Here is a 26,435-nt window from a genome sequence, read left to right on the forward strand (position 1 = left end):
AGAATATTAATATTTAAGACAAAAACTTGAAACCAACCTAGTTGTCTATCTGGAGCCACTTAATTTCATAAAGCCGATGTTAAACTATTCTTTGTCTTTTCTCTGTATATCGTGTACTATATTGAGCTGTTGCTGTGGCTTAAAAACAAATGACAAACATTTTGAACGTTAAAAAAAAAGAATGAGTGATGATGACTAACTTGAAGTAGCAGGGAAACAGCATTGGGAAACTTAAAGGAAAAGCCAAAACTATAAACATGTGGATGGTCTGGGTCTAGGTAAAAGTAATATATAAATTGCCTGTGATTTATACCTTATTACTAAGTACAGTAATGGGTATTTCTCAAATTAATCTTGGTAAAATTTCTTTTATCAAAAATCTGTTCTTGTTATACCTTTAAAACATTAATGTAGTGTGATGATTTGCTTTTAATCTAAAAGAATTAGAAAATACTAGTTGCACAGACTGATTAAAATGCCATGTTATACTTTCTCTAAAGCACATGCATGCTAATGACATCTCTAGAGTTATGGATTCACAAGGTTTAAATGGAAATATGTATTTAGGTTTAGCGTACAAACTAGATTGGCCAATTTAATACTTAATCATTTATATATTTCTAGTACAGTCTTAAAGAGATGTAATCTAATGGTAAGTTGACTTTGTCTCAATAAAAAAGAAAATGTCAGAAAAAGCTAAAGGAATTCAGACATGAAGATATTTTCTTTTTTGTTTTTAAATTTACACCATTTCTCTGCTGTTATTTTAGAGAAGTTTGAGTTTTGTCCTATCTCCTTTAAGTATATCCTTAATTGATATTAATAATAACTTAAGAATTTACCGTACATCAGACACTATGTAATTTGTGTAATTAACTCATTTTTTAAGTTTATTTATTTATTTTGAGAGAAAGCGAGCGAGCATGTGCGGACGCGCAAGCAGGGGAGGGGTATGGAGGGGGAGAGAGATAATTCCAAGCAGGCTCCCCATGTTGTCAGCACAGAGCCTGACATGGGCTGGATCTCGTGAACCATGGGATCATGACCTGGGCTGAAATCCAGAGTGGAACGCCTAACCAACTGAGCCACCCAAGTGCCCCTGTTAACTCATTTGATCTTTATAAACCTGTGGAATGCATTCGAGGATTATCCTCATCTTGTAAATGAGGACCCTGAGGCACATCTAAGGTAAGAAACTTAAGAGAGACACGAAGTGACAGTTCAATTTTGAACCCACGCAATCTGGTTTGAGAGCAACCCTCTCAGCTGGTACTTTAGAAACTGCTTCTTAAAGTAAGATTTTCAATTGCACACAATGGCATTAATCAACACGAAACATAACAGCAGAATATGCAAATAGGGCATCCTAACATTGTCTTGTAACTATTTTTATTACCTGTTAATAAATTCCCATTTCTTTATAAACCTTTGAGTCGATGACTTCAAATGTGCCCCAAATTATTGAAAAGACTGCAGTTACTGAGTCACAAGGACAGAAACACTACTTTGCCTCACTGCAGCCCTGAAGACAAGTTATGGTTTATGGGCAAAGCCTTTTATTGTTTTCTGAACTACAACCTATTTTTCTCTCTTCTTGAATGTTTTATACATAGCTAAAAATAACTTCCAACTCAGAAAGACTTCTCCCATGTATAAATCAGATGGTTTGCTAAATGGGAGGGGTGGGAGGAAGCCACATCTCAGAGTGAAATCAACAAGAAACATTGAAATGCGCAAGATAGGAACAGAATTCAGAGGCCAGACCCAAGTGCTGACTCCCAATTAACCAAGATTAGCTTACAAATAAATAGCATTGCAACAATATAATTAATTACTATTCAATACAATGAAATTCAGCACAACCAGAGATTCTGTACTGTTTCTTGGGATTTCACATACAGCTTATGTAAGGAGGCTCCCTGTGAAATTACTGCAGATGAAGACCGTCACTTTATCTGGTGGTGGTGGCTGGAGACACTTCATGAGAAGGATATATTTTACTAATATAAAGGTATATTTGTAAAGATTTAATTGATATATCTTCCTGACTCAGACAGCCTCTTTCATGATAAACAGAATTATTCTCACACATTGCACTTATCTGACTTGTCCCTTTATCCCCCAGCACTTGCCACCATGCCTAGTACATCGGTACTCAGTGTTTGTGGAATGCATTTGAGAAAAAACAAGGTGCCTACTACCTCTTTGTTCATTGAAAATTAAATTTCTTGGGAAGTTGTATTTTGGGCTCAGGTTTACTATGATCACCTAGATGAAGGTATGCAATAATTACTCAAACACTCTCTTTTAATTCTGCAACAGACATACAGGTGTAATGTGGATTAGAGGAGCATGCTACTTTCAAAGATACTTTAGTTAAAACATACTGGCCACCGGACACTTCCAGACTCATAAACGACAGTGAGACATTGGGGGTCTCCTAGCGTAATTCTAGAGGTCTTCTTCTATCTTAGGACTTCTCCAGTGAGTTCGCTTGGAGGCCAGCACAGCTCTGTTAAGATTTCACCTTAGGAAAGAGAAACGTGTGTTCTTAATCCCTACAGAACTTACTTAGAAGGGATGTTTAAAATGACACTCATTTATGGGTGTCTGGGTGGCTCAGTCAGTTGAGTGTCCAACTCTTGATTTTGGCTCAGGCTGTGATCTCATGGTTCATGAGTTCAAGCCCCACTTCAGGCTCTGCACTAACAGTGTGGAGCTTGCTTGGAATTCTCTCTCTCCCTCTCCCTCTGCCCCTCCCCTTCTCGCTCACACTCTCTCTCTAAATAAATAAATAAATAAAAATAAATAAACTTAAAAAATTTAATGGCACTCATTGAATATATTTAAGATTAATTTCTCCACTCTATAGAGATTTAAAACTGTATTTAACAGACTTAATCTCACTACATGTGTTAGTTTTGTTCATACATTCAGCAAATACCAACTAAGCACCCACTATATATCATTTAAGGCCACAGGAATGTAACAGTGATCAAAAATCAGATCAAAATTTGTGGAACTTAAGTTCTGGTGGAGGACACAACTGCTACATGAAATAGAGACTGTATGAAATGGTGAGAAGTGCCATGGAGAAAATAAAGAAAAGAGGGTGAGAGATTGGGAGTATAGACAGAGAGAGATGTTGCAGTTTTATTTTTTTTTTTTTTTTTTTTTTTTTTAACGTTTTTATTCATTTTTGAGACAGAGACAGAGCATGAATGGGGGAGGGTCAGAGAGAGGGAGACACAGAATCTGAAACAGGCTCCGGGCTCTGAGCGGTCAGCACAGGGGCCCGATGCGGGGCTCGAACTCACGGACCGTGAGATCGTGACCTGAGCCGAAGTCGGCACTCAACTGACTGAGCCACCCAGGCACCCCGAGATGTTGCAGTTTTAAAAGTTGATCAGGAGAGGCACCTGGGTGGCTCCATCGGTTAAGTGTCCAACTTTGGCTCAGGTCATGATCTCACAGTCTGAGTTCAAGCCCTGCATCAGGCTCTGCGCTGACAGCTCAGAGCCTGGAACCTGCTTCAAGTTCTGTGTCTCCTTCTCTCTCTGTCCCTCTCCCCCCCACCCCTACTCACACTATATCTCTCTCTGTGGTATCTCTCGGTCTCTCTTTCTCTCTCTCTCTCTCTCTCTCTCTCAAAAATAAACATTAAAAATTTTTTAAAAAATGTTGATCCAGGAAATGACTCACTGCGAGGGTGACATCTGAAGAACTAAATAAGAGAAGGGAACATATTATGCAGATACCTGGGGAAGGGAAAGGTGATTTCAAGCAGATTGACCAGCAGACTCAAAATTCCCAAAGCAGGAGTACCACTGATATGCATGAGGACTAGCAGAGGAGCCAGCGTGCTACAGATAGAGAAAGTGAACAAGGTGATCTCAGAGGGGTCAGGGGTCCTGGTGATGCTGGGCCTAGTGGGTCTTTATAAGAACTTTGGTTTTGACAGCAAACAAGATAGGAGCCTTTGGAGGGTTGGAGATGAGGTGTAGCACGATCGACTTAAGGTTTCAGGCTCATTCACTCTATTGTGTTGAATATTGAATGTTGATGGCCAAGAGGGAAAGCAAAGATAAGACAGGAAATTGTTGCAGTAATCCAAGAAGGAAATGATGAAGGCTTGAACTGGAAGAGGGTGGTGGTGAGGGGACAAGAAGTGGTCAGATCCTGATATACTGCCCTGACTTCCAGTGGGCAAAGAGAGAGGTAGAGAGGAGTCAAGGCCAAGTCTGAGGCTTTGTTTAGGTAACTGGAAGGATAGAGTTGACATGAACTAAGATGAGCAAGGCTGTGGGAGGAGCAGGGTTGGAAGTGCAGTTCAGGAGGTTGTTATTAGACAACCCAGTGCAGTTGAAAGAAGTCATTTGGATATATGAGTCTGGAGTTCAAGGCCAGGGTCTAGACTGGAGATAAATTTAGAAGACCTCTGCATGAGACTGGATGAGCTCACCAAGGAAGTGAATATAGATAGAAGACAGAAAAAAAGAAGAGGTCCAAGGACAGAGCCTCCACAAGGGAACAGACCTTCGTTCCAGGAAGCTGTGAGGAATGGAGTGAGATAAGACAAAAACCAGGAAAAGTGCCCTGGCCAAGAAAGCAAGTGAGGAAGAGGGAGAAACCAGTTGGGTCAAACCTGCTGCTGAGTCACCTCACCAGTATATCTAACAAAATGAAAGTAATTGGTGACTTTGAAGAGAGTAGTACCTGCAAAATGGTGGAGGTGAATGCGCATTAGAATAGATACAGCAGAGATGAAGAGGACAGGAAATGAAGAGAGTGATTATAAGCAAGCATTCCAAGGCGTTTTGTAAGGTGAGCAAAGACATGGGGTGACTCCAGGCGGAAACGAGTGGGGAGGGTTCTAAGTGTATGTCTGTATGCTGATGGAGGTGGCTCCTGTAGAGGGAATATTAATGATTTAAGAGACAGAGAGGAGAATTGCTGGGGCCTGCCCTTGACCAGGCACGAGGGAATGGAAGGAACAGTACAAATGAGAGGTGACAGGTGGGAGCACAGAGAGCTGACCCAGTAACAAGAGAGAGGGTGCAGAACAGGGGTGGGGTGGTGAGTAGTGGGAGCTGTGGAAGCTGTCTCGTGATTGTCACTTTTTTCAGTGAAGTAGAAATCGTGGTCATCAGCTGAAAGTGAGGATAGAGAGGGAGGTGGTGTTTAAGGAGAGTGGAGAAGGTGTGAAATAGCTGTCTAGGAGGATGGGACAGTGAACAGATGATGAAAATATAGTACGATTTTTTGGCAGAATTAAGGGCCCATTTGAGTTCTGTTATCATGAATTTCAGATGAGCCCACTCAACGTGGCTGTGTGCGGCCATATTCCTCTGCAAGTCTGTGAACGTGGTGTCGGGAAGAGCGGCCAAGTGAACGCCTTAGAAAAGGAGAGGGGTGGGAGAGCTGAGCTCCTGATGCAAGGGATTGTTGATAAGGTAAACGGTTCGATTTAAAAGTGGTGAAGAGAGAGGAGGGAACATGAGAGGGATGACAGCCAAGATAGGTCGCTTTATTTAATAGATTGTAGGGCCCAGTGAAAGTTTGTCAAAATAGGAGTCTGAGAGGGAGTAAGTCAGAAAGATGGAGAATATGGTAAAAGAAACTGCATCGGAGTTTTAGAAGGCTTGCAGTTAATAATCAGTGGTAAGGACAAGAGCTGGCCAGTGGTTCTCTGACTTTAATGTGCATATAAATCCTTGAATTTCTTATTCACATGCACATTTTGACTCAGTAAGTCTGGGTAGGCAGACCTGAGATTCTGCATTTCTGTCAGCCTCCCAGGTGACCTGGGTGCTTCTTGTCCAGGGATCTCATCTGAAAGACAATCTTCTAGAGTGGTATTCCTCAACCCTAGCAGGAAATCACAGCCCCTTGAGGAGTCTCAAAAATACAGATGTTAGACCAGTCTTGACCAGTGAATCAGAGTTGCTCTGGGTCAGATTTAATTTCTCCGGATTGGATGTAAAATTGATATATTATGAATGTCCAAATTACTCTACAGTGAAACCAGGATTGAAAGTCTCTGGCCTATAAGTGTGGGTGTCTTAGAGACCAAGACTGTGGCAGGAAGGAGGGTCATGTAATTGAGAGGCCAAAATGTTGAAAGTGTTTGTGGTTATTAAAATCATTAGAAATTGTGACAGAAAAATTGTGCTGCATAAAATGACTGTGAGCCCAGAGGTCTTTAAATGACCACAAAAAATATAGAAGGTGGGTGACATAATCTGATGGCATGAAATTCAAAGCAATGGTGTTTGGAGAGAATGGTCTAGAAAAGACAGTGCAGAACAAGGAGGGCACTTTCTGATTCCCAGGCCCAATGTGTGTTGGGTTTAGGAAATCAAATATCCACCACTTGAGAGAACTCCAGGATAAAAAAAAAAAAAAAAGCAAAACAGAATCATCATAAAGAGCTAAGTTTTAGTTAGAGAAAAGTAGAGAAAATAATCTAAACAGAGTTTGAAATTTTGGAGAATTTTGCTTCTGCATTGCAAAGCAGCGTGATAGGGGGTCGATATTTTTTCAGGGTGGGAGATGGGGATGTGCAGGGCAGCATGAGGATTCCAGTGCCGGAGGTGATGACCTGAGCTTCCTGTAGAGATGTGGTCTCAAAGCAGGACATTGTGGCAGCTGCGAGTACTGGAATGTAGGGAACAGGAGGGTAGGCAAGGTACCGGAAGCCGGAGGAGCCCATGGCTCACCTTTTCATTTCTACAGCTATTTTCTATCAGGAGTGAACTCTCTGTTTCTTTAAACTAGGCATTACAAGTGAGCCCAGTATGGAAAACAGGAAAACAGATCAAAGCAGAGCTTCTCTGGTTAAATCCAGAGTTGGGGAGGAAGGCAGTAACCTCCACAGGGCCCTGGGGGCCTCTCCAGTATGTCTGGGGTTCCTCAGGGGTCATCAAAACCCAGGTCATACTCACTGTTCCAGCACTGGCAAGAGACTTGAGAAAAATGCAGAGTGATATATTTGCAAGTAAAGTTGGTTTACCCAGTAATCACAGAAGTCGTCTTAGATCTTGTCAACTGTGCAGATTGCTCTTTTTCTTCCATGTAATAAACTTTCAAATATACAAGTAGTTTGCAATATCCCTTGGGATCTCTTTATGTCACTTATGATCAGGGTAACCTCACTGTTGTTAACTGATGTGATTTAAACAGAAGAAACCATAGTTTTGAACAGTCATGGGTCCTCCTGTGAGAATAGTTGGAATCCTCAGAAGCAAACCATGAGACCAAGATTTGAATGCAGAGGGTTTTTTTTTGTTTTTTTGTTTTTTTTTTAATGGGGCATTCATAGAAGAGAGAACCTTATAGCTGGGTGGAGCCACCAGGAGAGAAAATGAAGCCCAGTAAGTGTGTATAGAGATGGCAGGCGACATCTCAAGGGGACAGCTTCAGCCTAATTTCACAGGGGAACTCTGGAAGGTAGCAGCTCAGATTCTGACCCCAATTGGACACAAAGCATATTTCCACATCTGTGAGACAATGGCTAAGGTGGAGGTTGTGGGACAGGGAGGGGGAGGGGGGTGCTGTGAATCCCTAGGCACTTTCAGAGTCCACGAATGTCAGAGCCATCTTTCAAAGAAAGAGCAATTATGGGTCCTTGGAAGAAAAGCATGAAGAGCATGCGCTCTCTCTCTCTCTCTCTCTCTCTCTCTCTCAGGAGGGATCCAAGACCAACTCAGGGGATCCCAACAGTGCCTTTTATAAGTGGAAAGCTTTCTCTAGAATGGCATAGATAAAGATTAGATTAGAAAGTTAATGTCTGCTTTCAATGATCAATGATAATTAATAATTATATGAATTTTGCTCCCTTCCCTCTTGCACTTCTAGTGAGCTCAAACTACCACACACATAGGGCCAGATTTTGAGAAAATCCGAGTCAAGAAGCGTGTGAGTTTCAGATCAGATATATCCAAGCATGGCCCTGACTGAATGTGGTCTCTGTATGTGAAAACAAAATGCATGTTTTAAAACTCCACTGTTTTAGATGGATTTGATTCTATTTCTCACCACCATAGTATAAATACCAAGAGGGTTTTGCCCTTTCAAAATTTATATCACCACAAATAGTTGCTCTTATCTACATCCTCAAATGTTTATTTCAGGATTGTTGTTGGTTTTTAAACGTTTTTCCCTTTAAATTGTGGTCTCTTTCCTAAGGATTAGAGGAGCATTATTTTAGAGTCCCTCTGTTGGATGTAATTTAGAGCTGTGCAAAGTCAAGCCCACTGACAGATTTAGAGATTAATTTCCAGACCTCTTGTGGTGCTGGAGATACTCTTTAAGATTTTGAAAATGGCAACACTATTGACTCTCTACCACTAAAGATTACTTGTATCCATATCCACATGGATGCAAAAGAAAAGTTTAAGGGTGGCAAATATCAGTGTTGTTTTGCTTTATGGAAAATCCTGTGCATAGAAAAAAAACAAAAACAGCAGCAGCAGCACCAATTTATGGAACAAGAAATAGTTCATCCTCCATAAGGACAGTTTATACAGATATATCTCCCTCCTTTCATTCTGTAAGCATAATATTGCTTTTGCTAAACTGATGTGATTTTCATGGAAAAAATAGTCCAGTAGTTCTGAACAGTCATGTCTTAGGTCAGGTTCCCCAGAAGCAAACCATGAGTCAAAGATTTGATGTTAGTGATACAGAAAAGGAGAGTTTTGAGTATGATGTATACGCTCTTTGGATTATATTGAAGGTTGGTACAAAACCTTTTCTTCCTCAAGTATTTTGGCTTAAATGCATCTCCAAATATGTGTTTGCTCCATTTTAAAGTAAGTGCATTTTCGGGGAAATTTAATCCATATGTTTCAGCAAGGTTACACGTAAATCATCCAAATGTTGGTTTATTAGAGCTACATGATGTCGAAGATGCCTTTTGAGCTTTTTTAATAGTCTTTACATTCTTTTGTGAAAAGCAGCAAGTTAGTTGCCAAGAGTAAACAAATCAAATAGCAAAAGGTTTGAGTTCCGTTTGAAATGCTTAGCCTATTATTTTTGATTGGGTTCTGAACTTGGCAGTGCACATTCCCTGTTCTTGCCTGCAGGGCAAAGTGAAAACAATTTGAACATTGTATTTCCCAACTGGTTCATTGACATTTGAGAATAATGTAGTACAGACAGAATCAGCATGTTTGGCAGGTGAGTGATACCTCACATGACCTCAGAAAGTTACTTCCTCCCGGATTGCTGAAGTTCATAGCACAGAGCAATGTCATACAAATTCTAAAACACAGGTTAGGACAGACAGCCATCGAGGGATCCATACTGGGTACTTACCTATTTCTCTGGTGCATCTTTAGGTGGAATGGTTGAAAAATGAAGACATAATTGACCCCGTTGAAGATCGGAATTTTTATATTACTATTGATCACAACCTCATCATAAAGCAGGCCCGCCTCTCAGATACTGCAAACTATACTTGCGTTGCCAAAAACATTGTTGCCAAGAGGAAAAGCACGACTGCAACTGTCATAGTCTACGGTGAGTGAGCTGGTGGAGTCTCAATCTAGTCCATGTCAAACTACAGTTTCTCGTTTTAATTTAAACTATCAAGCAAGAGGCCCTTTCTCTTTTCTTTTTCTTTCTTTTTTTTTTTTTAAACATAATTTATTGTCAAGTTAGCTAACATACGGTGTATACAGTGTGCTCTTGACTTCGGGAGCAGATTCCCGTGATTCATTGCTTACATACTACACCCAGTGCTCATCCCAACAAGTGCCCTCCTCAGTGCCCATCACCCATTTTCAATCCCTGTTGCCAGCTTGCAGCTTCAGCGGTGAGGTTTAACTGCTTCCCTGATAGGCATAGAAAGACCAGACTTGGAAATTCCTAGCCCTTGGTCAGTCAGCTTATGGAAGAGTGAAGGAAATCCACCTGAGTGCCTGCACCAAAGCCAGAAGATGCTCACCCATCTAAGCGTGCCCCCCTCCTCCACACCCTGGACCACCCAGATCTAGAGTGAGTTTGGAGATGAAGATGGTTAAGTCAGCCCGCTGACAATTCTGTGGGCTTTGGCTTAGTCAGGCAAATTGTGGCTGACCTGTTCCCCAGATACATCAGAGAACAACGTTGACTTCCTGGAACTTGCTTTACACACTCGGGGCGGGGGGGGGGGGGGGCAGTGCGGGTAGTTAGAGTGAAGGTGAGCACTGCTATGCAGTGGCCCTAATCCTAACCACATAGCAAGTTCAACATAATGATTTCTTCGGAAAGCTTCCCTTCCGCTCTCTGGCCCTTTCTAGTCCAGCTCATATCCAATTTGACCTAATATTTCTCCAGAAATACTCAACAGTTTCACACCCAATTTTGCTGTAGCGTCTGATGCTTTTATCTCTTTGCGGTATAGCACTCAGTTGCCTTCCAGTCATTTTATGAGGAGTTTCATCTCCCCAGCTGTGTGTTAAGCTCCACTATAGACCAAGAGACTGCTCTGTGTACTTCTGTATTTCTCACAGTGTTGGGCAGACAGTAGGTCCTCACATTCTGGGTGATTTATTGTGTCAGAGGAAACCAAACAACCCTGGGAAGTATTTTGAGGGTATGCCCCCTCTTAAATGAGATGCCTGTGTCTCACCACCACTTGGAACTTAAGGAAGCTTTTCAGGGCTGCGTCAGTGTGAAAGGACATTCCAGGGACTTTCACGTCTGGGTGACTGCAAAGGAGGGGCAGCCCTTGGCAGGTATCTGGCTCGTGGTACTTAGTGTAGATACTGCCATTTGGATGGATGTCCTCATGCTGTGGGGAGTTATGAGAAACAGAAACCACGTGAGGCTCCAGAGGCTGTATATTGTGACACTTTAAATCTTTCCTTTTTATTCCAAGACAGATACATACAATTTTTTAATTCTCTGGATACTCTGAGATTTAATTTCCTCGTCAAGATAATGGCTATGTTAAATTGTAGGTAGTTGCCTCTCTTCAGTCACAATGAAAGGATTCCTACTTTTTATCTCTTTCTAAACTGGCTGAACAACTTGATTAACAGCATTTAAAGTGCAAAAGATAATGGAGCACATCACAGCACGTAGCAATCATAGATAACTAATGATGATGGGCTATCTTTCTATGAGTTATATAGATGTTTAATATACATGCAGATCTCTTCCCCTATATATAACATGCTTTCAATATCTACAAATGCAAGCTGAACATGGTTTTTAGAAAGAATCAAACAGATGGAACTTAGGCACTTTGAGTTCAAAAAACATCATTGGACCCTAGGGGTCAGGAGACTTGTGCTCTAGGACTAGTTCTAGTAACTGACCTTCAGTTGGCCACTTGACCAGGATGCTAGGAACCGTCATGTCCTTGTCTGTAAAATGAGGGTATAAGTCTAGGGCTTTCACATTCCTTTTTTTTTTTTTTTCTCTAGGAGCTTATCATTATTTGTTTCTCATTAAAATCCTACCAGAGCAGTATATGGATACTATAACCCCAAATATTGGCTTGCCAGTGTGCTAGGAAGCAGTTTACAATGACAATTCCATGACACTGGGTTTTGGAAAGCTGAGCAGGTTAAGTTGCTTTTTGGAACACTAACTGAAACACAACCTATCAACCATCTGCTTGTCCTTTTCATGGCCTCATAAAGTAAGTCGTCCAAGGCTCATAGATTAGGCTCACCAGAAGTTTATAGCAAACGTATACATCTAATGAGTATTTCATTTTTGAGTGTGTTGTATATATTTATTTTTGTTAGTATCATTTTGAGATGGCAAATATATATCTGTTATAGAAAATTTAGGAAACACAGAAAAGGTCAGAGAAGAAAATGCCAATAATCCTGTCATCTTGTCATCCAGAAATAGCTTTTAAAAAGATTGATATGCATACTACTGGTATTTTTATGCATAGATAAGATTTTTTAAGTAAGGGATATAAATATATTTTTTACTTAAACGTGATGTTCAAATATTCATGTATTATTAAATAGACTTCTAGAGCACCATTTTTTAATGGCTGCCTAGATGTCAGTCACATGAACATACGTTTACTTTACCCTTTTCCTATTGTTGAACATTACAGTTGTTTACAATTATTTATCTTTATAGAAAAATAACTCTGCCATGAAAATTCTTGTGTCTGTGTATGTATGTATAACATATTCATAATTTTTCCCATTGTCTTGCATAGGATTCTAGCAGAGGAGATGTTGGGCGTGTGATATGCACATATAAGCTGTGTGCTGCCTGAGTGTCTAGCACTCTCTTTATGATCAGGAGTTCTAGTTACGTCAGGTTTTAACTTCTACTAGTTACGTCAGGTTTTAACTACCAGCAAATAATTTTTGTTAGAAAATGCTTAATTACAATAATGTACTCTAAACTCACATAATGGAAGTCCTAAAATATATTAGAGTATTTTCTACAGGGATATCTCCGGCGGTAAATAGTGAACACAGCAGTAGAATGTAGGTTTTATAATCATACACTGAACTCTCCATCAAACACCATAATTGACTTTTACACACAGAATAGGTGTCCATTTCAATTACATAAACTAAATGCCAATTCAATCAAATAGCTACTCAATTAGTTTAAAATCTAGCAATATAAGACTTTATTTTTTAACGAGGTTCACCGCATTAATGAAACTGACCAAAAGTCCTTAAAAGGCTGTAAAGTTTACATGTGCTAAAGAAAAATAATCAATCATCTATTAAGAAAAAGCTACATGATTTTATTCAGCTCTCATGCTTCAGATCCACCTTGGCATAAGGATGTAAACATTTATTATTTGAGATAAGCTATCAAAAAATAATTTTTAAAGCTTGATTAGGTAAGAGGAATGTATTTTTTTTAAGAACAGTAGCCAAGAAAAATAGAACACGGTTCTATATACTCTTCTGAGTAGGTGAGTACATTTTGGTAATTCGTTTTATTTATCTCTATGCTTAGATTCCTCAGCTATGCAGTAAAACTGAATGAAATGATGCCCAAGGTCTCTTCTATCTTTGAAATTTTAGATTGTTTTATGGTCACTTAGCAGATGACTTTTTGTCTGTGTGTTGTGCATGGTTTGTGTGTCTGTGTGCATGAACACACATATGATTCAATTTTATATTTATCTTCTTCCAGTAAATGGTGGCTGGTCCACCTGGACAGAGTGGTCTGTGTGTAATAGCCGCTGTGGACGAGGGTATCAGAAACGCACAAGGACCTGCACCAACCCAGCACCACTCAATGGTGGTGCCTTCTGTGAAGGGCAGAGTGTGCAGAAAATAGCCTGTACCACCTTATGCCCAGGTAAATAAGACAGTGCTTGTGTTCCAAATGTATCCTCCCATTTTAAGATTGTTTTAGGAGATATAAACAAAGCCTTATTCACCTGAATATGTGATAAATGTTATTTCTATCCATCATACCATTGAATGCTTACACTGCTGAGAAATCAAGTATTTTTCTCCCAAACAGTATTTAACTTTATTAGCCAAACATGCAAAATAGAATAAAACATGAGATTAAGCACTTATGGACATGATCCCTCTCTATTACTGGACAAAACTGCTGGAGCCAAGATTATAGATTCTATAATTCAAGGGATTTGGAGAGCCCTGAAAGCCACACATTTTAGGAATAACAACTCTTGATCTTCAGACAGCCATGGAAATTATTGGAATTAAAATTTAGAATATGTTTTAGACTGAGATATTTGATATTTGGTGTCAGTTTCTGGGCAAGGGCAAATAAAACATTTGGAATGAATTAAAAAGAAGACAAAGCTTTGTGACACCTGGGCTAATGGGTTTTGAAAATACAATGCAGTCAGCTCTTTATTATCTGTACATGTTGGCTGTGTATTTCTGTGAGTTATTTGCAGTGGCAACTATAGCAAGATTGCATCCCTCTGCTTCTGACCATCTTCTGATGCTGTCTCATGTTGTCACCAGCTTTTATCCTTAGGCAAATTAAAGTTAATATTGCCAAAATCAACTAAAATGTTTAATTATATGATATATTGAAAATTTAAGCTAAAATTATTTTGAAATAATCCATAAATTTAGTGCATTCCTTGGGTAGCTGTTATATTTCAATTTCATTATTTATTTGTATTTTATTTTATTATTTTTTTGTGCTTTCATGATTTAGAAACAATCTCCTTACGTCCCTTTATCTTGCCTACCTTTTGTCTTATTCATCCCTTAAAGAAACTTTCTCAGAGATGGGTTGTAGAAATGAACTGTAGAAAAATATAATCTATATTTTATACTCCCAAGTGTCCACTCTCAAATATCCAAACAGTATCCCATACTGAATCCTTTGAGAGATTTTATTAATGTAACAAATCTTGACACTTAGCTAGGTTCAAAATTTCAATATTTACCTTGTAGTCTCTTATATTTTATCTAGATATTGACTTCCACAATTAAAAATGCACTGAGTATTTTGAGTTGAGATAGAAGTGTGTGTGTGTGTGTGTGTGTGTGTGTGTGTGTGTAAACTTTGGGCTGGTTTAGGTCAAAGCAAATGTATTTTCTCCAAATAGCTGGGAGTTGCTTATACAGCCAACTCTGTATAATTGAAATATTGATGCTTTCATCATTTTTTTCATATGGGCATGTTTATATCTCCATACTCATTATACATAATATATTTACACAGTAATTTGAATATGAAATCATATAGATTTTCCAAACTGTGTAGGTTATTAAAATTAATGTAATTTTTATGAATATGTAGGTGTAAGATATTATGTATATTAGATGTTCAATAAATGATTTTTGGCATTGTTTTATATTGAATTCTATATAATCATAATTACTTATGTATTTCAGGAAAACTTTTTATTTAACCACTTTTCAATATTGTTATCTTATTTAAGAATTTCTTAAGAATGAATTTTAAGTGTGACTTTAGTGAGACTTACTATGTATTTATTCAACTTAGGATTTAAGTTGTATATTTTTAAAAGAGATAGCTTAGTATCATTGAAATTACTGACAAGTCAGACACAAAAATTAGAAAGAAAGTTAGTCAGTTATAAATGACTGAGTCACAGCAAAAAATTAGGAATCTGTATAAATATTAATTGTAAAATAGAAATAGAAATATATATATATCATCAATAATGGAATGGAATCATCGAATAATAAGTGGAAAATAATATAGTCATTTCAGCAAAGCATTGCAGAACAGCATCAAGCTGCCTGGATGAAAAAATTAAAAAAAAAAAAGTAAGGCATGGATAGAGAATGGATAGATAGATAGATAGATATGGATGGATAAATGGATGGATGGATGGATAGATGGATGGATGGATGGATGGATTGGTCATTGGGTGGATATATGTATCCCCATTGTACCAACCTCTTCTCCATATCCTTACACAGGTTTACTTGCACTGACCACATGACACTATGTGCAAAGAAATCTTGGGTTCAAAAAGACGTCCCCTAAGTTTCAATATAAAATCCAAAAGCTTCCCTTTTAATAGAGAAAAGGGCACCATCATGATCTACCTTTATGTACCTCCTAGTCCTCACCAGCTCCTGGTGACAACTTTGCTTTTTGTGTGTCCCTTTAAGCATTCCTTTGCTTGGTCAGTAAGGAAACAGTCACACACCCAGTAAGAAAAGTTCTCAGAACCCTGACAATGCATGTAGAGCGTGCTTACTTGCCAGCAGGTGACATGAATGCAGGACTCCTTGATGGGACATTTTCTTCAGTTTTCTGTTTTGTTGTTTTGTTTTGTTCTGTTTTGTTTCGTTTTATATACTTGAGTTCTACTCCCTTCTCCCCTCAAGCAGCTGCTTCTCCCTCTGACCTTATGCTGGTTTTTGTGTGTGTGTGTGTGTGTGTGTGTGTGTGTGACAGTGGATGGCAGGTGGACTTCATGGAGCAAGTGGTCTACTTGTGGGACCGAGTGCACACACTGGCGCAGGAGGGAGTGCACGGCACCAGCCCCCAAGAACGGAGGCAAGGACTGTGATGGCCTCGTCTTGCAATCCAAGAACTGCACTGATGGGCTGTGCATGCAGAGTAAGTCTATTTGAGCAAACAGCAGTTGGGAGGCCTGATATTTAACCATTTGAATTTCTCGGAGGGAAATATTAGAAATTAAGAATTCTGAACAACAACAAAAACAATGCAGTAATATACCAATATAGTAGCTCTGTCTCAGAATTCAAAGAACTAATCTCCCAGGAACTCGAATGAATAATAACTGTCCGGTTAACAAATGACATACACAATATTGCTTTCTCATGAGCAAAGAGTGAGTTAGTCATTTCCATGGGGGAACTATCATTCTTTCCAGACCTGGGAGCCATTACTCAGCTTTATAAGAATGCATAAAAGGGCACCCTAAGCAACTCATAGTAGAATCACATGACTTCAAAAAAGTAAGCTATTTATTCCTAATTCATGGCCGTTACTGAACCAGTGTCCATGAATGTAAAATATATCTAAAGGACAGGAAATGGTCCTGCAATTTACCAATTTACAACAAATGCTTGGTGGGAACATGTCCACAAGCCCTTGAAAATTTGAGGTTTGTGTTAATGTTCGTTCAAAGAAAATAATGTTAATAAAACAAAAATTTTAAAACCAGGTGTAGAAGATTGGCCCAGGAATATAATGGGTGCTATAGGAGAAATATCCCCCAGTTTTCATGGCTTTGTTTCTTAGATTTTCTTAATGAGTTGATAGTTTGATGTCCATACTTGCAAACTCTTACCCCTTTAATGGAGGAGCCCTTAGATGTGCAAAATTTACCATCTTACATGACCATGAAGTAAGGTATTAAGAATTGTTCTGATCTCACGCCTAGGCGGCTGAATGGATCAAACAATGTGCTATCCTTGGATCTTAACTAATAGCGGCCAGATGTTGACATTTCTTATAACACATTACAAATTGCTTGCAGAATACAGGCAACCAAATATATTTGTGTAGAAGTATTTGTGTTTGTCGTTTAAGAATAAAATATTTCACTTTCGCCACATTTATGAAATTGTGTTTACCTTCCAGGGTCTATACACACAAGGACCTTTAAAAAGAAACCTTACTTAAAATACAAATAAGTAATTATGTTGCTGACACAGAATAAAAATCCAACAGGCTTCTTCTTTTTCTGTCCACAGTATGTCGCATTCTTTGAGGACTGGCTGCTGCTGAGTATAAAGCACAGCTTCTGGTTATGATTTGCAGACTGCTACCGTGCATCTCACCAAGTTTGTGTTAGAAATACAAGAATGAAAAGAATATAGCTGTTTTCCTAACCATTTATCCAGAGATACAGGGTTTGTTCCTCTAGGCGTGACTTTGAGTTGAGGATTAAAATAAAAACATAGCACACACCACGTCATTCTTTTTTTAAATATTTTTGTAATTTAATATCCTTCCTTTAGTGGTGAACAAATTGATTCATGTGATCAAAAGGTGGCAATATTTGAACTCTCTCTCCATGTGTGTCTCTCTCTCATCTCTTTCCTTTTCTCCCTCTCTCAAGTCTATATTTCCACTTTGGGTGATTTAACACCTACTGCTTCTATTGTGCATATTTTTAAATTCCCAAAGCAACCTATTTAACCAGAAATACGATGCTTAAAGATGGAACTTGGGGCCTTTAATTGGTTACACAAAATGACACGTATGAAATTATGACATTTGTCAAATACAAACATGAAACATTCAAATTAAGACTTTCATGACATAGCATCCCTTTAGCATCTAGCTTGTTTCCTATGGCATTTATAGAACCTTTTGTTTAATGATTGGGTATTTGTCAGTAATGATGGCAGTGAAGTGATTATGTAAATCAGGAACAGGAACAAGGCTACATGAGGAGTTTTGTTGTTTGCTTTTTTTTTTTTTTTTAATTTTATCAGATCCCTTGTTAGAGTGAAACATTTGAGTGTTTGGGTTAAAATCAGATTAAAAAAACCTGTTTATCTCCTTTTACAATTCTGATTTACTATAGTAACAGCCCCTACTAAGTCAAACTCATCTGCTCTCCTATATCTATCTACTCTAGTGCAACAGAAAATTGCAGTCTGTACTATTGATTTCCTCAGTGATAAAAACCACAAAGATAGTGCTACACTGTGTAATTATAGTATTCTAGAGTGAAAGTTACAGTTTCTACTTACCAGTAAGCTGGGTGTTTCAGGCATAACATTGCACCAAAATCTGGCAAAGAAATAATACTGCTCTTGGCACTCATTTTGAAAAACAAAGGTTTTCTAATAGTGAAAGTACCAAGCTTGCGAGAGAGACGTGGTCTATAATTAAGAAATAGGATGGGGAGCCCAGATGGCTCAGTTGGTTAAGTGTCCAACTCTTGATTTTAACTCAGGTCATGATCTCCTGGTTCGTGAGATTGAGCCCCACATGGGGCTCTGTGCTGACAGTGCAGAGCCCTGCTTGAGATTCTCTTTCTCCCTCTCTCTCTCTCTCTCTCTGGTCATCCCCAGTTCGCACATGCACACTTTCTCTCTCTCTCTCAAAATAAATAAACTTAAAAAGAAAGAAAGAGATAGACTGGAAGTAGAAAAGATAGCCAAAAAGTTGTACTTGACAATTAAGAATTATAATTTTGCATTTATTTACTTTAGGAGAATTAGTGTCTTCAATGCATTAATAGCCTTTCAACAATATTGCAATATTATCTCAAAATAAAGCTAGTTACCACTCAACAAAGTATACAATACAACCTCTGAAATTGTATTCCTAGTTGAAGGTGTATACAGATGATTCTGATATATATATATATATATATATATATATATATATATAGACATACACAGCTAGGTGGGAGAAATTCAGAGTGCATAATAGAGATCAGTAGAATTCAGAAGCCTAGATAATATAGGGTAGTTTATTTTAAAAGCCACATTGATACTTAAGAACAATGTGGCATATATACAATATATTACTCTCAATGTTTATTCAGAAATGTGTTCAAAATAGTCATATTCAGTCACATTTCTTCCTTAATCATCTCCATCAATACAAATACCTTTGACTCAAAATATGTAGAAATATTAGGTAAAATATTAAAACTTAAAGGACATACATATACACACATATGGAGTGTCTGTATATGTGTGTGAGAGAGAATGAGTCAAGTTCAAAAGAAAGATAAATCCTCAAAATAAAGTAGGAACTCAAAATGAGAGGGGTAACTGCATGAGTGGATACCAGAATAATCCAGAAGGACATTGGACAGGGGTGTGGATCCTAAGGATTGGGAGCAAGAGTCTTAGTTTTGGTACAGAGGCAGAGGCCCTGGGTTTGCAAAAGCCAGAGGCCAAGAGTTGAAAGCTAGAGCCCTAAATAAAGCTGGGTCGCATAAATGACTGCTCCCACCATGAAAAATAACTAGATTTTTTTTTACCCACCAGCCCAGGGAAGCCACAGGAAAATTCATGGCAGAGAAAATAAAAATTAAGACTTCACTTAAATAAAACCCATAGTAAAACCACAATACTACACCCAGATCTGCCACGGAATCTAAGATACAATAGTACTAAAGGACTAAAAAACAAAAGATAAGTAATTAACATAATTGGTGAAATTTCTAGGGTACCAGCAGAAGCAAACAACAAGCCATTCTGTTGAGTTTTTCCCACAACCCAAGTGCATTGGTCTATGACAAAAGTAGCCCAAGCCTGAAAATGAGATTACAATACACAGTTTCACAGCACCCAAGGGAACAGTCTGCTGCAAGAGAGACCATGCATCAGAGTTGAGTTAGTGTTCTCATAACATGGACACAGAACAATCTGAATGAGATTATAAAGTAAATAAAAGGAAAAACACAAACTGTATTTTTAAAAGGAATATAAGCACAAATGCAAGAATAGAATATGTAAAAAAGGGTAAACAGATTAGGGGGAAAATCAAAGGGAATGCCTAGAAGGTAAACATAATTGAAAGTTAAAACTCAGGGGGAGGTTAAAAATCGGATCAGAGGCAACTTTAGATAAAGCTGGAGGGAAAATTAGTAAACTGGAATGAAGAGCTTATGAAACATCTCAGAATACAGGGAAGATAAAGTAAGTGATTTTATAAAAGGGAAGTAAAAACACATGTAAAATAGAATGAGAAAATCCAAATTGCTGAAGAAAACAAAATTAAAAAGCTTTTCAGACAATCAAGATGGAGAAGGCTTACTACTCACAAACTCTCACTGAGTAGACTACTAAAAATATTGTAAAACAGAAATTGATTTTTTAAAAACAAGAGAGAGACCAATTAAGGGGCAGAAAATAAAATGAAAATAAGAAACTAAGTTATGGACAACATTAACACAGCATATGGGAAAGTGTGATCAAAGTTAAATGTTTCTAATTTCCATATAGATTCAAGTTTACCGGTTAAAATATTAATACTGACAGATAAAAGGTGAATTCGTAAATTCAAAATGAGACTTTTAAGGGCAGGAAATGAACAAGAAAAAAGAAAAAATACGGTAAATGAAAACAATAATTAAGATGGTATCGGGGCACCTGGGTGGCTCAGTCGGTTGAGCATCCAACTTTGGCTCAGGTCATGATCTCGCGGTTCTGTGAGTTCAGACCCCACATCGGGCTCTGTGCTGACAGCTCGGGGCCTGTAGCCTGCTTCTGATTCTGTGTCTCCCTCCCCTCAGCTCCTCCCCTGCTCACACTCTGTCTCTCTCTCAAAAATAAAGATTTTTTTAAAAAAATTTAAAAAGAGACCGTATATACCAAGGATCATCATATATCAAGGGTAGTAATGTAGATGAATTAGATTTACCTGTTAAGGGGGCACCTGTGGCTTAGTTGGTGAAGCGTCCAACATTGGCTCAGGTCATGATCTTGTGGGTTTGTGACTGTGAGCCCTGCCTTGGGCTCTGTGCTGACAGCTCAGAGCCTGGAGCCTGCTTCGGATTCTATCTCTCTCTCTGTCCCTCCCCCACTTGCGCTCTCTCTCTCTCTCTCTCTCTCTCTCTCAAAAATAAATAAATAAACAAGCAAACATTAAAACAAAGTAAAAATAAATTTACTTGTTAATGGAAGTTCAAAATTGTAGTAGAAAATCTGGTTTTATACTGGATTATACTTAAATTCATAAAGATATGAAAGATAAGTAGAACTTAGAGTATAGTTTAAACTTTATTTTAAAATGTTCAGTTAGGGGCGCCTGGATGGCTCAGTCAGTTAACATCCCGCTCTTGGTTTCAGCTCAGATCATGGTCTCAAAGTTCGTGGGTCCGAGCCCCGCATCAATTCCTCCTGGTATGGAGCCTGCTTGGGATTCTCTGTCTTCTTCTCTCTCTGCACCTACCCTGCTTGCCCTCTCTCTCTCTCTCTCTGAAAATAAATAAATAAACATTAAAAATATATAGATAAATAAAATGTTCAGTCAATAGCGTTGACTATTTAATTGTTAATGGCTATTGTTGATTCACTTCCATCTCCCATTATTCCTAAATAATACATATCAGAGATTGGTTTTACTCATAGTTTTAATTTAGGTTTTTGTTTTTCTTAGACTCTATAGTTTTTAGAATGTTTAATTTTCTATTGAATAATTAATCACAAGTTTTCTAAATTGTTTCTCACATTCCTAGTTTTGTGTTTAAGACACTTTAGAAAATACATGTTTCCCCAATGCCAAATGAAATTGTTAATCAAAGTCTTTGAGGTTTCTTATAAGATTATTGAGTATTTTAAAGGTGTAACAATGCTAAATGTTAACAAATGTGTGAAGTGGAGTCTCTTATATTTTGTTAAATGGGAATATAAACTTTTATAATTATTTGGGGAAGCCACTTGACAATATGGGTTAAGAGCTGTTTATACCCTAGGGGGGCCTGGGTGGCTCAGTCGGTTAAGCATCGGACTTCAGGCTCAGGTCATGATCTCACATTTCTGTGGGTTCGAGCCCTGCATCAGGCTCTGTGCTGACAGCTCAGAGCCTGGAGCCTGCTTCAGATTCCATGTTTCCCTCTCTCTCTTCTCCTCTCCTGTTCACGCTCTGTCTCTCTCTCTCTCAAAAATAAGGGTGCCTGGGTGGCTCAGTGGTTGAGCGTCCGACTTCGGCTCAGGTCATGATCTCACAGTCCATGAGTTCGAGCCCCGCGTCAGGCTCTGGGCTGACAGCTCAGAGCCTGGAGCCTGCTTCGGATTCTGTGTCTCCCTCTCTCTCTGCCCCTCCCCCGCTCATGCTCTGTCTCTCTCACTCTCAAAAGAGAATAAATGTTAAACAAAAAAATTTTTAAAAATACAATACAATAAAATAAAATAAAATAAAATAATAAAATAAATATTAAAAAAAATTATAAATTGTTTATACCCTTTGTTCCAGTAATCCTACTTTAATGAATACATTTTAAGCAATTAATATGAAAACCTAAGAAGATATATGCCAAATATATCAAATACATTACAAACTCCTTGTAATTTATTGTAAAAAAAAAAATGCAAACCCTGAAAATCCAGTATTAGAGCACTTACATAACATGGAATATCATACAGCCACTAAAATGTTCATGATGGCTTAACATGGAAAAGCAGAATATGGATTTATACATGCATGTAGTCATAACTATGTAAAAGTTAGCTCAGGAAAAAGATGAATAAAATATATGCATTTATATTTAGCCAGTGAGATTACAGGTAATTTTTTTCTCTTTCAATGTGCCTTTTATTCACCATTTGCTTTACACTTGGCTTTTCATTATGTTTATAATTATAAATGATTTTTAAAAAAAAAAAAAAAGAGGTGTTGAAGATTGGCTAGACCAACTGCATGATCCTGGAAGCAGGAATCTTGGGATTTGAGATGTAGCAATATCACTGACTTGTCCTGGAAAATTGGTCCCCTTGCTTCAAATTAGATTCAATTCAAATTTGATTACCAAAATAGTATTTGCATAAAACACTCACATAAAACCCTAGTTGTATAAAACCCTGGGTGGCAAGAATTACTTATAGACAGTAAATCAATTGCATAAATAAAAGGATTTCAAAGACATGGGGATTTGGAACTGAATTATAGTTTTGCATTATTTCCCAGTTGCCTATTATATACATATCACTCTGTCCTTGCAAGCACACTTATTCTTAAACTGTTTGATGAATTGGATTCATTATGTGATGCTGTGTAATTTCATTTGTGAAACAAGGTCATGGTCTTTAAGCAATTTCAGAAGCCCCACTCAATTTTTTAGGCCATCCATACACATTAGTTGATACTGAAGTGTAACGTATATCATGTATATGTTACACTGGATATACATTCATTGGGATGAAAAAGTAGTTCCTATCCTGGAGACCCTACATTCAAATTAAGAACTTCCAAAAATTGTGTTACTTCACTGGAATAAATTATTAAGGAAGACATCAGAATCAATTATTCCAGAAAGAAGTTGGACCTTTTTGGCTTATAAGCTCATTGTTCATTAAAAATAGATAAAAATTTTTTAAAAAAAGAAAAACTGGAGACCTTAGGTCTGCTAAATGGTATGGATCATATCAAATAAGGAAGGGTAGACTTGGTGTGTTTTTCACCATTGAAAAAAACTAAACACACATGCTCCATATGAGAAATTTAACAGATTACACTGATTTTACTTAGTAATGCTATAGAATACTGTATGTTATTCATAAGGCAGTATTGGAAGGTCCATTGTGCTGTCTGCAAATATAGGTTTCTTTATACCATTTCTAAAATTATATAAAAGCAGCCCCTGGTTCTGCAGTACATTTTTGAAATGGGATTCATATAAAATGGTTTCAGACACAGAAAGAGAGACAGAGACAGAGACAGAGAGATTGAGAGAACACTGGACAAAGAGAAAGAAAAAGAAATACAGAAGAAAAAAGCACTTGAAAATCTCCAAAAATGATAAGCCAATGACAATATTTACCTTTGAAGTTGAAATACAATTACTCTTAACTTTTATAATCTCTATAATAAATTTGTAGTAAGATCTACATTGTCATGGTTGGCATATAATGCTTTAATCCATGCTTACCTCTTCCTTTAGAAAACAGCACTCCAGGGGCACCTGGGTGGCTCAGTCGGCTGAGCCTCTGACTTCTCTCAGATCGTGAACTCATGGTTCTGGGTTAGAGCCCCACATCAGGCTCTGCGCTGACAGCCCAGAGCCTAGATAGCCTGCTTTTACATCTGTGTCTCCCTCTCTTTCTTTGCCCCTCCCACAATTATTCGCTCTCTCTCTCTCAAAAATACGTAAATAAACATTTTAGAAAAGAAAAGAAAACAGCAATCCAAAACTATATATGCAGCTTGGTCCAGAAGTAGTGTTTTATATATCTATATTTATGATCATATTCCGATAATTACATGACAGGAGCTATGGACTTTAGTTTTTAATCCCATATGAAGATTGGAGTCTCACATCGGGATGTGTAACAGCTCAAATCTGAATTTAGAATTACTTCTTCTTTCTGACGAGAGCTTATGGCACAGTAGACAAATTTAAAATAGCAATTTACAAATAAGAACTGCCTAGAATTGTGTCTGCACCAGTGAACTCCCTGACTTTGGGATATTAAAATGTTATGCAGTCTGCAAATTTAGCACTTTCTACTCATTAAAAAATTTGCATGTAACACAGCTCTTCCATTAATTCTCACATACAGACAAAGTGGCAGAACTCTGTAAATTGTGGTGTGGACACACTGCATACCAGGACCTCCAGAATCCTAGGTGCATTTATTGTGGGGAAATACTTTACCTTACAAATAGTCTCTTTTTGACTTTAGAATGATGTGTTCATAACCGCCACGGCAGGCATTTGAGAAGGTACTAGTCAGTTTTCAGTGAGATTCTTGTCAACACAGCAATTTGATAGGAAAGCATAATGTGAGTGTCAGACAGTGAGTGCTTTTATCTACAGTTTGGAAGCAGTTGATGTCATAGCTGTGCTTGTATAATCCTTGATACGCGTGGTGTCCCAGCTGGCAAATAAATATTCTGTACATGGACTAGCTGCCCAGCACAGTGCTCTGCCGTCTCCGGTGTCATAAGTGTGGTTTGCTTTAGCGTTTTTCCTTTCTGGTAAAACATTTTCCTGTTTTTGAAAGCAGGGATGTGGTTAGAAAGTTCAGCCCACAGAAACCTGCTGAACACCTGTGGGGACCCAAACAAATCAGTGGAAGAGGACAAGTGCAAGGTCTTCAGCTTCTAGGATGGAAAGGAAACTCCAAGGGAATCAAGAAGGGTGCCACGTTTCACGACCACAGCAAAGCGTAGATTCCTTCAAGGTCACAAAGGTCCAGAGCCAGGGCTTTTGCTTACGTTTTCCTTTTGCCTAAAAATCCAGCAGATAGAGTGATGTATACTACAGATCAGCCTCTTTGCTTCAGGACTCTTCCTCATTTTACTTTTTCTGTCAGATGTGTCTCCCCTACCATAGATTACAGACAGCATCATCGCCTTTGAATTTGATAATTTATTCTTCTTCAGAAGCATTGATGAGCATAGGGTCTATTGCGTTAAAAACACTTAGGCAGCTGATCTGTGGGTTTGATTTTACTCAACTGCTGGGTGAAATTTCAGACGTTTCTTCTTCAACTACTGTGAGTCATGAGATAAGGCTTTTACATCCTGAGATGTTAATTCCCTGCTGTTCAATTTCAGAAGGGCGTGGTTGTTACCATAGGAACAGGACTGCAGATGAGTTTCTTGAGGCACTGTCCTGTAAGGCTGGGGGAGGGAATTACCACGGCAATTTAGATAACTGACATCAGTGATAAGCAAATGTTCTTTTCAATTTTTGTTGTCATGTCCTAGGATTTATGTATTCATTTATTTGGAGTTCCTTAAGCCCCTGTCAATAAATAAACCCTCAGAAGAGTGGTAAATTATAATAAATGACCATGAGTGTCTTTGACAGACCTGACCTCTGACATCATTAGTGCAGTCCTGATGGGCTTGCTAGATAAGAACCAACCTAAAAGGGAAAAAAAACAAAATCTGGACATGTTTGTTTTGAATGGCCCTTGAGGTTTTTAATATGAACATTCGCAACAGAAGAAATGTGAGAAAAATCATATATCTTGGCTGTGTGTAAAGCCACTGGCAAAAATAAAGACCAAGCAGCCAGGTCAAGGAGAGGGAAGAACCCATGGGGAAAAAAGATTTTTCCAATGCTAGGATCGTAAAAATGAGGACAGAGCTTATGAAATGGTTTGGTATACTTCAGATATATAAATATGCTAAAACTAACCGGAAACTTGATGATTTAAAAACATGTACTTTTATAGAGCACACTTAATGATATTATAAACTACAATTGAGTTGCATCATATTTATAACTTTCATAATAGCCCCCCTGTAAGATATTAATTAATCCTCCATTCTAGTTAATCCTGGTGATGTCATAAAATCTATTTACATGTATTAAGGTCATAGAAGCAGCTCCATACTGAAATATATTGAAAAAATCTTGAGGG

General features: G+C 38.1%; 1 protein-coding gene across 6 annotated transcripts in view; it reads left to right on the plus strand.

The window, feature by feature from the left end:
• The window catches only part of UNC5C (unc-5 netrin receptor C), a 365,666-nt gene that overhangs the window by 278,459 nt on the left and 60,772 nt on the right, over nucleotides 1–26,435 (plus strand). For 2 of the 6 annotated variants that reach the window (XM_058721861.1, XM_058721862.1), the window contains exons 5-7: nucleotides 9,342–9,522; nucleotides 13,120–13,287; nucleotides 15,856–16,020. In XM_058721861.1, coding sequence (XP_058577844.1) covers nucleotides 9,342–9,522; nucleotides 13,120–13,287; nucleotides 15,856–16,020 — 514 coding nt within the window. Of the gene's footprint in view, nucleotides 1–4,174; nucleotides 4,825–5,309; nucleotides 5,454–9,341; nucleotides 9,523–13,119; nucleotides 13,288–15,855; nucleotides 16,021–26,435 lie in introns of those variants that run through there. The other 4 variants (XM_058721863.1, XM_058721864.1, XM_058721865.1 and 1 more) reach the window with 3 other exon arrangements.

This window comes from Neofelis nebulosa, chromosome 3, assembly GCF_028018385.1.
Source record: "Neofelis nebulosa isolate mNeoNeb1 chromosome 3, mNeoNeb1.pri, whole genome shotgun sequence".
Lineage (NCBI taxonomy): Eukaryota > Metazoa > Chordata > Mammalia > Carnivora > Felidae > Neofelis > Neofelis nebulosa.